The sequence below is a fragment of the Chrysochloris asiatica genome, unplaced genomic scaffold (assembly GCF_000296735.1).
Source record: "Chrysochloris asiatica unplaced genomic scaffold, ChrAsi1.0 scaffold00055, whole genome shotgun sequence".
Lineage (NCBI taxonomy): Eukaryota > Metazoa > Chordata > Mammalia > Afrosoricida > Chrysochloridae > Chrysochloris > Chrysochloris asiatica.
This window is the reverse complement of record NW_006408573.1, coordinates 18,541,980-18,556,279: the sequence shown is the minus strand read 5'-3', so window position 1 is coordinate 18,556,279 and position 14,300 is coordinate 18,541,980. Positions and strand designations below refer to the sequence as shown.

Below are 14,300 nucleotides of genomic sequence, written 5' to 3'. Positions count from 1 at the left end.
AGCCCTGCCCAGAAAAAGAGACACCTCCCTATCCCTTCCAATGGCACAAAGCTAGACTGCCCAGAGATACTCCCTAGGTAACCCAGAGTCCTAACATCAGCTTACCTTCCAGCAATTAGCCCTCCTCTCTGGTAGCAGTGGGAGGGATGAGACAGCAGACTTGCCTGAGCCAAGTCTTGGCAGATGCCCCAGTGCCAGGCTGGACCTCTAAGCCTGCTGACAGCCCCCGCCCCCACCCACCCCCATCCAGACAGCTATCAGGGCAAGTCATCTTGGGCCTGAGCTCAGAATATCAGAGAAGGCAGGGCCAGTAGGAACCTTTAAGGGTAGGGGGTGCCCTTCCCCATTTTCTAGATGAGGAGAGGACTTCTGCAGAATCAAGGCCAGAACTATCCCTCTTGTCTCCCAGGCCAGGGGTTTTCTAGCACAGAGGCCCCAGCTGTAATTCCAGAAATGGGTATGAAGTCTGGCACCCAACACCAATCTTTGGCAGGTGGGTAAGGTGTTCATCAATGAAGAGGTCCCAAGTTTGGAGGCACGGTGGTAGCTTCCTAAGTCCTAAGGACTCCTGGACATTTGCAGAACGAACATTTCTTTCCTCTGTGGAGCTGGATGGTAGGCCAGAGCTATTCTCATGCCCAAGGCTTTGGGGCTAACTATCCTTCCTTCCTGTAACCCAGGGTTATTAGATGGCTTAGGGCCTGCCAAGAGACAGCAGCTCCCACAAGTGCTAGATGAGCCTTGGAAGGCACATGGCTTACAGATCCCCACCTCCCTTCCCCATCCAGACCACACAGCAAAACAACACAACTCTTTATTCCCTCAGCCCACAGGCTGTCCTCCTGGGTTACTCCTGCTCCAGGTAGCTCCAGAATCCCCTGAAGCCAACTTCACAAGGGATGGGTTGGGGTGTATAGGAGATATAGAGGGAGAGTGTGACTCCAGACAGGATTCTGAGGAGGGAAGGTGGGAATTCCTGGGAGGCAGAGCCTTGCTATCCCCAGGACAGCTATGGGACACTTATAAATGACTCCTCCTCATTCAGCTGACCGCATTCCCTGCACTGCCCATGAGAGAATTTAAGAGTCCTAGGACTTCTGGTGTGGTGCTATGAGATCAGCGAACTGCAAGGTTGGCAGTTCAAACCCACGGGCTGCTCCTTAGAAACTCTATACAGGATCACTGTGAGTCAGAACCGACTCCATGGCTCTTAACAACAACACTGTAGGATAAACACTGGATTGTCAGCCACAAGGTCAGCAGTTCAGACTCCTCAGAAACCCTATATGGGGCATTTAACATGTAACAACAACTCTCCCACCAGCAAATGATTCCTCTAGTCTTGGGGAATGGATTTGAATTGCAAGCTTTACTTAAATAAGCATTGTTGTTATTGTTAAGTGCCATGGAGCCAGTTCCTACTCACAGTGACCCTGTAATAAGGTTTCCAAGTCTTCACAGGAACAGAAAGCTTCATCTTTCTCCTGGGGAGCAGCTAGCAGACTAGAACCTCAGACCTTGGAGTTCACAGTCCAGTGCTTATAAGCTTTTGCTTTCTGAAATTTCCTCATAGTGAAAAGAACTGAACTGCATCCTACACTGGGCCAGGTTCCCAGCTGTTGGACTACAGGTGAGCCGAGCATCCCGTGTGTAGAGGAGGGGAGGGGTTGACGTGCTGGTCCACTCTCATGACGAGCGGTACGACTTGGAGGAAGAAATCCAGAGCGGGCGCTGGCTAAGCCTCAAAGCTCTATCTTGCAGGAGTAAAGCAATCCCTTCTTGGAGAAGAGTCTTTGTGGTGCAGTGGACAAGTGCTTGGCTGGTCACTGGAAAGTCTGTGGTTTAAGTCCACCAGCTGCTCCGTGGGAGAACAGTCCCAAAGATTTAGAGCCTTGGAAACTGCTCTACAGAATCCTTGGCTTGACAGCAATAGGTTTGGGCTTTGGTTTTTTGTAGGATTTTTGGTCTTCTTGAAAAGTGGTTTTGGCACCTGACGGAAATCAAGATCCACCCAGAACCAGAAAGGCCCTTAAAGACAGAATGAGTGGATCTAGCATAATCTAGATCTGGCAAATGGCAGTAGCTGATCTAACAATGCCACTTAGTCCTGTTGTCAGGTGAAGCTTTGGGGACCTTATTTGCCAAGTCAGGCTGGCAAGGAAGAGAGGTGAGGATCTGTGGGGTGGAGTTACTCAAAAGCCTCTATTCAGCAGGGGCGATTCAAACCTGTCAGAGGGGCCCCAGCCCTCCCCTTTGGCCACAGAGCTTCCCTGAAGATTTGGTGGCTATCCCAGGGCAAGGAATTTCTCTCCACTGGTTTTCTCAGAGAGGCCCCACAGTGGTTTGGCTCTTCCCCTGAGAGTCCAGCCCCTACCCTTGCTTTCTGGACCCTGCCCACAATACAGAGAAGACCAGAAAGAGTCAACTTCCCCAGGAGCAGCCAACACCTGGGTCACCCCCTTTCAGTGGTAACAAAATAAGGGATGAAAGCAGCTCAGCCTGGGTCAGGATTTTTTGCTCCTTAGAGGCACCTTGAACAGGAGGATAAAAGATGAGTTGGGGATATAAAGAGAAGTGGAATATGCCTGCCCCCGTACCAGTCTGTCCAGTAGGTGTGCCCCGTGCACTGAGCTAAACCAACCCAAAGCAAATCCATTGCCATCAAGTATATTCCATCTCACAGCCACCCTACAGGACAGAGTAGAACAGCCCCAGAGGCTTTCCAAGGCTGTGATGTTTATGGACTCCTGGTGTGACGCTGTAGGATCAGCACTGGACTTCGAACCACAAGGTCAGCAGTTCAAACTCACCAGCCGCTCCTCAGAAACCCTATACAGGGTCACTATGAGTTGGAACCGACTCGATGGCACTTCACAACAATGATCTTTATGGAAGCAGACTGTCACATCTTTCTCCCACAAAGTGGCTGGTGGGTTCAAACTGCTGACTTTTTGGTTAGCAGCTTATTACTTAATCACTGCACTACCAAGGCTCCTAGTGCACTGGGCTTAAACCCTGAACTACGAGGGGAGCTTCCAAAATTTCAAGAAACAATGGAATTGAAGGACAATGGAATTTTTCCCTGACCTTGTTGAAACCCTCTCATTTACTCTTCTTACTGACACGCCTATATAACGTAAACTCACTTTGGCTCGTCCTGAGTCACACAGCTCAAAGAAACGCAAAGTTCCTCTACACGTTCCTTTTGGAAACCCAAGGGGCCAGTCTCTCCAAATAAAAACCAGAGATCTGTGAATTTGATTTCTAACTCGTTAGTCAGTGGCCTTGTGTTCTTCAAGTGTCCTTATCATGGCAATAACTCTCCTTTCCTGCACGGCACCTGAGTCAGGGGAGCAAATAAGTATTTAATCCGTCCACCTGCCTCTTTCTCCAACGTGCCTCTGAAGATGAGGAGCAGCACAGCTGGCATTAGGCTGACAGTCCCTTGCCCTCTACACACTCTGGCAACATTCACTAGCTGGAAACACCTAGAAGTGGTCTCGTTTTTCCCTATTGAATTTTTAAATGCCCAACAAAGATTAAAGGAAAAGCGTGCCTTGTGTTTGAAATATGTTGGAGTCCTGGTGCTGTAGAATATGCACTTGACCTCAAGGTCAGTTTGAACCACCAAGGTTCAAACCAAGGTCGGTGGTTCAAACCCACCAGCATCTCCTTGAAAGTCCTATACAGGGTTACTGTGAGTCACAATCAACTCAATGGCAATCAACAATATATAAGGAGTTCTGGTGGCTCAATGTTTAGGCACTAAGCTGTTAACTGAAAGTAAGTTTGGTGCTTTGAACTTACCAGCAGCTCCACAAGAAAACTCCTGGCCATCTCATCCCATAAAGATTACAGGCTAAAACCCCACCCCTGTGCTGCCACATGAGTAGTTGTGAGTCAAACATTGACTCTAAAGCACCCAACAACAACATACGTAAAACGAAGGCTGAGAAGTTGTTTCTTTCGCCTGGACTGCCTCAGCCTCCTCTCTGGGTTCTCTAGTTCCTCTTTGTCCTCTCCAATCCCCTCTTCTGACAGAGGTATCTCCACAAACATAAAGCTGTCATCTCTCTGCCTTCCTAGTCTAAACCTTCAAGAAGCTATGCCACCTGCTCACCTCCTCTCAACCCCTCCGTTCCCTGAAGGGCCATGTCCCTTCTCTTCTTATTGCCTTTGCAGATGCTGTTTCTCTTGTTCTCAGGCCCTACGCTTTGCCTGGTAACCTCCTATCATTCTCAGGTCTCAGTTGAAAGACACTGCATCTCTAGTCTAGGACAGGCTCCCCAGTCCAGTTATATGCTCTTCAGGTGCCATGTATCAAACCCTTTTAGTATTTTCATAATCACAGTACTTTGCTCAACACCTGTCTTTCCAATTAGTCAATATCCCCAGCACCTGGACCAATGCCTGACTAAAGGACTGAATGAAATAACCTCTGGTCGGTCAATATCTTGCTTGCTAATTGGATTGTCCCTCACCTCCCATCAGCTGAGTGCCCACCCAGCTTGGATTAATGGCACTGTCACCTATCCAGGTCCAATGGGCAAAACCTGGGGCCACTTATCACATACTACTAATCAGATAGATCTGGTGATCTGTCCTGTTCACGTCCCATCTCTCTCCTGACTACTCTGCCACTATGTTTTCCCTGCCAATCCATCCTCCACACTGTTACCAGTTGCTGTGCTAAAGCTTAGACCAGGTCAGGTATCTGTGCCACCTCCAGTCTGAGCCATGAGCCCTCTGGGAGCTTCAGATTCTCCTCTGCACCCTTGAGTCTGTATCCCCTCCACCTGCTAACATTCTACCTAGCCTGTCAGCCTTGACTCAAACAACAAGTCCTCACCGAAGCCTTCTTCAATTCTCCAAAGTAAAAACTACACTTTGTTTCTTTAGAGTACCTTTGTTGTTGTTGTTGTTAAGTGCCGTCAAGTTGGTTCTGACCCATAGAGACCCTGTATAGGGTTTCTGACCCATAGTGACTCTGTATAGGGTTTCCGAGGAGCAGCTATTGAGTTTGCACCACCAATCTTGCTGCTCAAAACGACATTGCAGTCCCAGTGCATTAACCCACAGTGCCACACCAGGACTCCAGAGTACCCTTAGACTTTGTTTAACCCTCCTTGGCACCTATTACAAGCGTTAAGCCCTATCACTTGAGGAGTTTTTTGCTTTTCTCCCAGACTAAATTGTTGGCAGACAACAGACTTCGTTGCTCTTTCACTATGGTGAAAGGAAACTCAAAACATATTTGATAAATGAGTAAAAAGGAATTCTCTAACATTATCCTTCAAGACACCTGACCTTGGATGCTCTTTTTTTTCACTTTTATACTACACCATTTCACATGACTCTGGAGAAAAAGGCCTGGTCTTTGTTTTTGTTTTCCCTTCTTCAACATTTCAGCCAAATGTTTCTACGTGATATAATGCCTAGGACCCAGTGCCAACTATTTCTGTGGGCAGAGGGAAAGAATAACTTGAGGGGAAGAGATAAAAAGAGAAATAATAAGAGGACCAATACAATGTAACCAGAATCAGTGTTTTTCTTCATCTTTGTGGGTAAGAACCACCACACTGGGGCAATAGTGCTAACAGCCCTCCATGACTGAGAGGGAAGCTGCAGGGAGTGTGTCAGCTCCACAAACTAGGCTCTGGGATGGCATCTGAGACACTCTGTATTAGATACTGACCCGTGTCGTGTGCCACTGTTGAGGAGGAAGACAACGTGCTTTTCCCAAAGGGCGATGATCTCCCCAAATGATGGCTCTTCTCAGGAGGCAGGAGTGCTTTCCCAGAATAACCTTTTTGCTCTTTATTCAGTTGCTGCAGCAGATACTCATTAGTTACCACCAGGGATCTGAGGCACAGGGGAAAAGGGCAGTCAGGAAATCATCAAAGGAAAGTAGAAGCCATTCCCATCCAACATGTTTGCTAAAGACGAATGTAAAATGAAGTAACATCTTAAAATAGAAAGAATTGTCCAATATATGAGTGGGTTATTTTTAAAGCAGGCCTGCAGCTTCTTTCTTCATTACAGTTCTGTTTGATAATGCTCCAAACTGACTTCAGCAATAACATATTTCATATTTTATATAGCATTTATTCTAGTCTTCCCAAAGCACTTTTGTGTTGAGGTAAGTGGAAGTATTGAGAGATTGGCACCTGATCAGCCCTCTAATTTCCACCCCGAAACCTTATCTTCTATTTCTTCTAATATAGCCTGCCTTTGAAATGAACTCTTGGTGCTAGTCATGACTGTATTCTTGGACTCTATATTAGCATCTAATATTAAAAGTCATGCAGGAGTCCTGGTGTGGCGCTGTGGGTTAGCGCGCTGGACTGCAAAGTCTGTTTCAGCCGCAAGGTCGGTGGTTCAAACTCACCAGCCTCTCCTTAGAAACCCTATACAGGGTCACGATGGGTCAGAACTGACTCAACGGCACTCAACAACAACAACAACAGACACTAGCCAAAAAAAGTATACACAAAGCTATTCATGTAAGTACTGTCTGTAATAGCAAAATGTTGGTAACTTATATGCCCATCAGTAGGGTCCTGATTCAATAAACTGGTATCATCCGTGCAATGAAGTCCTATGCAGCTATAAAAAGGAAAAAGAACTAACTCTCTTTACCACTGTGACTTGATTTCCAGGATTGAATGTTAAAGCAACATTATGTATCATATGCCTTTTTTGATCTAAGAAAAAGTCATACAAATACACACACACATGCATGAACACACACACACACACACACCATGGAAGACTAGTTGGAGGGAAGGAAAGGATAGAAGAGACAGAAAAAAAAGGTAGCTTTTTCTGAATTTATTTGATTTTATATATTTGACTTTGGGACCATGGAAATATCTTACATAACTATAAGATTAAATCAAAATGATATTTTAAAAAATTTCCTAATAATCTAAAGCAAATTGAAGCAAATGAACCTGTGCACTGAGTTGATGGTCTAACACAGAGCAATTATTTTAGGTTATATTACAATAATTTGACTGTTGTTGTTAAGTGTCGTCGAGTTGGGTCCGACTCATAACGACCCCGTAGAGGGTTACCGAGGAACAGCTGGTGAGTTTGAACCACCAACCTTACAGTTCAAACTGCACATGCCCTTAAAGAGATTATACATGAGTACAATGCATAACCATATATAGGTCCATGGTTTCAAGCCCTATAAAACCTGTTATATTAAAAATGTGAGGAACATACAATGGTTCATCATAACCAATGGTCACTAATTTGATCATGCATCAAAATACTATAATTATTACTGTATTATATGTTAAAGATGTTTTAGTGTATTTGGAAGTGTTTCTTTAATTTTTTATGCATAGAAAGGTATACTATACAAATATATGACTAACTCAGATACAAATCATACCTAATTTTTCCAGTTCACAGGCATATTCAACTTGACAGATTTAGGACCAGAACTCATTTGCATTCTGGGGACTGCCTATATATTATGGCGTTTGTACATAACGTCCTATTTCACAAAACATATCACAGACATTAAGCAACATAAGACTGGGTTCTAACTTTCTCGAAGGATGGTCCACAGACTAACAGCAACAGAATCACCTGAAAACTTATTGGAAATGCAGATTCTTAGATCCCAACCCAAATGTGCTGAATCAGAACCTCTGGTAGTAGGGAACAGCAAGTCTTCATTCCAACAAGTCCTTCATGTGAGTCGGATGCACACCCAAGTTTGAGAACCATGAATTTATGCTATTCACTTAACCTCTGAATATGTTTGAAATGTTATAACAAAAAGCTTATTTTTTAAAAGTCACACAAAGTGGATTTGGGTCTAAGCCTCTGAATATGAAGCTATTTCAATGAAAATCAAAATATGAAGTTTGGGAGTTGAAGGTTTAGGGATAAGGTTTTTATACCACTGAAAGTTTTATACCACTAAAAGTGTGTGGTAAAACAAAATTTCAAGGTCTTTCCTAAATGTGCCAATAGTCTTGTGGTCCCTTCTGATGTTTTTTCTAGCCTGCTCCCTGAGGTTGCTGCTCATTGAAGAGGTTGATGCACCTCTGAAGCTAACATGGGTTCTTTACCTATTACTCCAGACATTTCTTCTAGAAGGCAGGCATTTTTCAGAGGAGCCAGGTGCCTGACTTGGGGTTATATATAAGTGAGCAAGGAAGGCTAGCTGACCCAAACAAAGATCCTGTCAGACCCAGTGTGAGACTATTAATTACTGAGCCCACCAATATGAGCAACGATATATATAGTCCTGGTGTGCTCAGGAAAGTAGTTCTCTGCTCACCTAGCTAACTGCCCTAGATACAGAAGGTTTACAAACAGAATGGAGTTAGTTTGCCAAGTGTGTAGACATTAACTTGCCAAGTAAAACAAAGGAGATAAAGGAAAGTAAACATCTGCCTCCAGATGCTAGCTAGATAGACTCTCTCCTACCTTTGACTTTCATGGAGAAGGGCCACTGTCTCCTCCAGCTTTCTCAGCTGGGCTAGCTCCTGGCTCAGACAAGCCACCTGCATGTTCAGTTGTTGGTTTTTACGCAGAAGATCATCTACATAGGGCACAATAGCCGGGGGTGAGCTGCTAGTCTTTGACTAGACCTTAAGTGTACAGGTGGGTGTCTTGAAGAAGCGGGGCTTCACCGAACCCACCCCACACTCCATTCACCATTCCCTTCCTTGAAGACAGCAAATTTAGTGGCAAAAGTATGGGGTTTGACAATAGACACATCTGAAATAAAATCCAACCATTTAATACTGTACACATGAATTCATTTTTCTGACTTTCACTAGAGCTGATAACTCCTGGCCCATAGCACTGTAAGAAGATTCAGTGAGACACCTGCCCCACTAAGCATACACAGGCAACAAATACTAGGTCTTGCTTCATTCTCCATTTCAGTTTGTAAATGTATGTCCTTCGCTCCCTATGCAGTATGTGGAAACACCTAGAACTGTGTCAGACACATAGTAATAACTCAATGAGTGCTTGTAGACACTCATATCAACCACTGCCTACAATAATAAAGTGGTAAAATTACAGGAACTTGGGTTCTAAGGAAGTTGGTCTTCTAAAACAATGCTTCTTACATTTTAATATTCTTATAAATCCCCTGGGGATCTTAGTAAAATAGATTCTGATTCAGTAGTTCTGAGGCGAGGCTCAATATTCTGCATGTCTAACAAGATCCCAGGTGATAGTAATGCTGCTGCTCTGTGATTCACACTTTGAGTAGCAAGGTTTTAGACAGCGGAAAACAGGACTGCAACAGCTGCATTTACCACCACTGAGCCCTGGTGGCATGGTGAATTATGCGTTGGGCTGTTAACTTCATGATCAGTGGTTCAAATCCACCAGCCACTCCAGGAAGAACTATGAAGCTTTCTGCTTCCCAAAGGTTAACAACCTGGGAAGCCCTTTAGGGTCACTATGATTTAGTCAGGAATAACTCAACGGCATACAATAAACCAAAATTCTGTACTGCACTGGACCTTGTGGCTGATTGGAGCTAGGTATCTAATAGACAAATAGACAAACACCAACTTATTTTCAGAGTAGGTTAATGGAGAGTTGATGTCTGGATTTTCAAGCTTGTGAGTTATCAGTGCTGAGATGAACTCTGGGAACAGAGTTGTTGTTGTTGTTGTTAAGTACCATCGAGTCAGTTCCGACCCATAGCGACCCTGTATAGGGTTTCCAAGGAGCAGCTGGTGAGCTTGAACTGCCGACCTTGCGGTTCAAATGGCTTTGCACTCTGGGAACACAGTGCTGACTTCCAAATCAAGTTCCTCCAAATGCATCTACTGTTTGCTTAGGGATGCTGAGCTAGAGGTTTAAAGTAGAGCCTTCTTTATATATGTAAAACACTGGCCTAAACTATGCTAATAATAAAATAGTACAAATCAAAACTTAAGTGTTGTCATTGTTAAGTGCCATCAAGACCAGTTCTGACCCATAGCGAAATAGGGTTTCCAAGGAGTGGCTTGTGAGCTTGAACTGCTGACCTTGCAGTTTAAACCAACTTTGCAGTCTAGTGCATTAACCCACAGCACCACACCAGGACTCCAAAACTTAAGTAGGATAGTATTTTTCACTTATCACAATGGGAAATGTCTGTTGTTGTTTTTAATACCCAGTGTTGGCAGGAGTAGAGTGAAAAGGACATTCTAAAATATTGTTGTATGAGTCTAAATTGAGACAACATTTTTGAAGGTGATTTGGCAATGTGGAACAAAAGCCTTAAAAGTGTCCATGGCCTTTGACCCACAAATGTACACAGATATTTATGTACACAGTTATTAATAGCAGCAGTATTTATTAATATTATAAATATTAGGACTTTCATTCAGCTCTATCAGAAGGGAGGAAAGACAATCCGGAAGAAGCATTTTGGTCTCAAATATTTTCTTCCATTTCAGGTCTTTCTTTTGAATGTTTAGATATTCTTTAGAATTTCATAATTATATTTTAGAATATTATCATTATAATGTTATAAGCAATGGTAGTTTTATAATAGCAAGCATCAGAAACAACTTAAGACAGGACTAGATAGATAATGATGGTACAGTCATGTGATATTATAGGAAGTATTATACTGTTAAATGTATAACATTAGGATATAGACAGATCCGTGATTGGGGTGGAAAGTAGATGAAGTGATGACAAGATGGTAAGAGGGAGTTTTCTGGGGTAACAGAAATGGTCTGTTTTTAGATCGGGATGGAATCACAGGAATGCATACATTTGCCAAAGTTCATCAATCTTAAAGTGTGTGTTTTATTATATGTAGATTATTTTTAAAGAACAAATTTAAATTTTGAGTAAAAAATGTATGTATGGAGGTAAAGTAGGGAAAAAATATGCCAATAATACTAGTAGTAGTTATACTGGGTTGTTGATGTTGTTAAGTGCTGTTGAGTTTATTCCAACTCAGAGCAACCCTGTATAGGGTTTCTGAGGAGCAGCTGGTGGGTTTGAACCACCAACCTAGCCATTAGCAGTCTAGCGCTTATCCTACAGCGCCACACCAGGACTTCAGTTATACTGGGTGTTGTTGTCAAGTGCTGTCCAGTTGGTTCCGACTCATAGCTACCCTGTATAGTGTTCCTGAGGAGTAGCTAGTGAGTGTGAACTGCTGACCTTATGGTTTAAACCGACTTTGCGGTCCTGTGCATTATCCCGCTGCACCACACCAGGGCTCCCGTTATACTGGGTAGTAAAATGATAGTTCCTCATATTTTTCATGAGTCCCTGGGTGGCACAAATGGTTAAGCACTCAACTGCTAGCTAAAAGTTTGGTGGTTCAAATCCATCGAAAGGTGTCTCTGAAGACAGACCTGACAATCTGTTACCTGAAGATCACACTTTTACTCTGAACACATGGGATCGTCATGAGTCCAAATCAACATGATGGCAACTAACAAGAGATGGCTCAAGCTTTCTATAAAGAGTATGCTTTATTCCGAAAAAGTAACGGACAGCCTCAAAAAGAAATGCCAATCCTGAAAACAATTATATATGTTTTACACTGATGAAGAGCTTCATCTGGAAACTCCAGTCACCTGCATAACAATTCTGAGGCAAGATGACTGTTTATGTTTAACTACCGAGTAAGCCAACAGAAGCTGTCTCTTTTCTTGATTATGAGCTCTTGATGAGAAACTTATTAAAGAGATCATCTATAGATAAATAGTTATCTCTGGATACACCCCACATGGCTTTCCTGAACTTACCGTAACCGTGAGACTGGTGCCCACTCACAATCGAGGTGGTAGCACCTTCCTCCAGCTGCTGAACTTTTTCTGACAAAACGAGGTTCTCCTCTAGCACTCTAACCAGTTTTTGCTTCAAACTTTCCTTTAGATCAGGAAACAAAATGCAAACACATAAAGAATCTGAACTCCTGAGGAGTACTTTTAGAGGACTGAGTGAAACTGTCTTCTATTTAGAGATAACCTGAAACTGTCTTCTATTTAGCGACATCAGCATCTCCAGGACTTATTAAAACTTGAGCTCAAGTGCACCAAACAAATATATCACAGGTAGTCTAATCTTCCCTCTGAGTTATCCACTATTCTTGTAGAGCAAGCAGTCATTGTGACAAGTGGCCAGCATTCTGAGTCACTTCTCTAAAGTTTCTAGAGTTGAACTTGGTGTCTTAAAAATTCTTATATTAAGGAATGAGGTTTTTTTTAAAAAGCCTGGGGACATAGTCTCTTCTTCCTTTTGGTGAGCTAGGGCCAGAACCTGATGCTTTAGGAATGACTCCTGGTTTAGAAATCTCAGCTCCAATAGAAGCGAGGAAAGACAATCCCAGAAAAACCCACCTTCTCTCATTGAAATCATAACTTTCAAGCACAGGACCATAAAGATTTTTCACTCTGGGGTCTTTTCTTTTCTTTTTTTTTTTTTAAGAATTTTTGAATTAGGGGTTGGGCTAGGGGGAGTGATCCCTGCAGAACTTCCAAATTATCCCTGTCCTGGCAAGTTTTGTACTCCTGATTTGCTCAGACTGCCTTCTCTATATTCTGGTTCAGGAAAAGCTAGGTGTTCATAGTGATGCTGATCTTTAGGGCACAGAGCTGTTCTAGTCCTGATATTCTGTTCTTTTCTAATAAAAGCAGCATAGGAAAGGAACGTGAAAGACACCTACCATGTCATTAGGGACAAGGTGCCCAGCTTCCTTCAATTCAGCCTCTCTCTTCCGGAAAGTTTTTGAAGTATCTTCAGGATGTGCACGGCCCCACTGCTGAGAAGGAGCAGGGACTACTAAACTCAGAAGCAAATCTCGGGCAGGACCTGCCAAAAATTCAGGTTGAACATACAGATCACTCTTAAAAGCTAAAGTACAGAATTCCTATAGAATAACTACCAGCTCTGTAGGACAAACGAGTCATCTAATGTCTCCCTTTTATAAAACTTTAGTGTGGCTGCAAGAGTTGTTTTCTATTTTCTAAAGGACAACAAATTACATTCCACATCCACATCCTCTGTGGAAAACAACAGCATATCCTTGTGAGTTCCAGGCCTGCTCACGACTCACTGCTCATTTTCAACAACATGAGAGTAAAGGCTTAACATGGGAAAGAAAATAATGGCCAGGATTTCTTCTCTCTGCAGCAACAACAAAAGATATCACACACACACAAGAGTCCTGGTGATTTCACGCATTCTAGTTTATTTTAAATGATAATATTTCAATCATCATCTTAGAACTGTGATGATCAAACCCACTTTTTATTATATTCCTGGCACTTTCCCAAGGCTCATAAAATCTTTTTGTATCCATTAACATGACCGCTTTTAGTGGTACTCATCCGGCCACTCTTTATTATCCAGAGGCTATAAAAAAATAACATGGCAAGAACAAAACAACTGGTACAGGAGGAAAGAAAGTTGGCTAACAGCAGGGAAGAAGAAATGTGGAGATTTGTATTCACAAAATAATGACAGGGTTCCTAAGAAATTTGAGGAAGTGATCACAATAATAATTTTCCTTGCAAGCTAAAGCAGCTAAATGGCTGTCACCAGAAGGCAGAGCAGAAGCCAGGTTGGAGCCTTGTCTGGGAGCTGAGCACTCACCCAGGAACTTCTTGTTGAGAAGAAGGGAGCCGGAGCCTGTCCAGTGATTATCCACAAGCTCGAGGAGCTGTCTGAGGACAGTAGCCACATGGGAGGTTCTGGCAGACATTGTCGGGGGACTGTGGTTTCCTGGCAAACCATGCAAACTGCCCAGGTCACTAGAGAGAGGCTCAAGAAAGAAAAAAAAAAACCCACACAACCATTGTCATTCTTACATAATAAGGGAAGTAAGATTCCCGAACACATAACATAAAGCATTAACAATTTTTTTAAAAGATCTTTTTACCTTTCAGTTTGGATTTGAATAGTATATTATTGATAATCAAGGCAAATACTATAAGATAAGATTTCAAAAATAACTCTCTTCTATCATAAGATCCTGTAGGAGTTTTCAAAAGAAACGCAAAAGCATGTTGCTTGACACCTACATCTGTGATTCAATATATTATGTTATATAATATAGAAAGATTAAACTGTAGAACATTTTTTAAAGTATTACTGTATGTCATAAAATAAAATTGTAATAAAAATTATAAGCTTAATTTTATACATAATAAAAACATAAACATAATAAGCTTACATTTAATATATTAATATATAATAAGAGTAGCTTGTGAGCTTGAACTGCTGACCTTGCAGTTTAAACCAACTTTGCAGTCTAGTGCATTAACCCACAGCACCACACCAGGACTCCAAAACTTAAG

At 42.7% G+C, this 14,300-nt stretch overlaps 1 protein-coding gene across 1 annotated transcript in view; it reads right to left on the bottom strand.

The window, feature by feature from the left end:
• Positions 1-5,530: 5,530 nt before the first annotated feature.
• Positions 5,531-14,300, bottom strand: part of LRRC36 (leucine rich repeat containing 36) — a 53,604-nt gene continuing 44,834 nt past the window's right edge. Inside the window, exons 10-14 of the mRNA XM_006863610.1 lie at positions 13,597-13,765; positions 12,668-12,813; positions 11,748-11,871; positions 8,452-8,566; positions 5,531-5,862 (exon numbers count right to left, since the gene is read on the bottom strand). Coding sequence (XP_006863672.1) covers positions 5,637-5,862; positions 8,452-8,566; positions 11,748-11,871; positions 12,668-12,813; positions 13,597-13,765 — 780 coding nt within the window. The 3' untranslated portion in view covers positions 5,531-5,636. The remainder of the gene's footprint in view (positions 5,863-8,451; positions 8,567-11,747; positions 11,872-12,667; positions 12,814-13,596; positions 13,766-14,300) is intronic.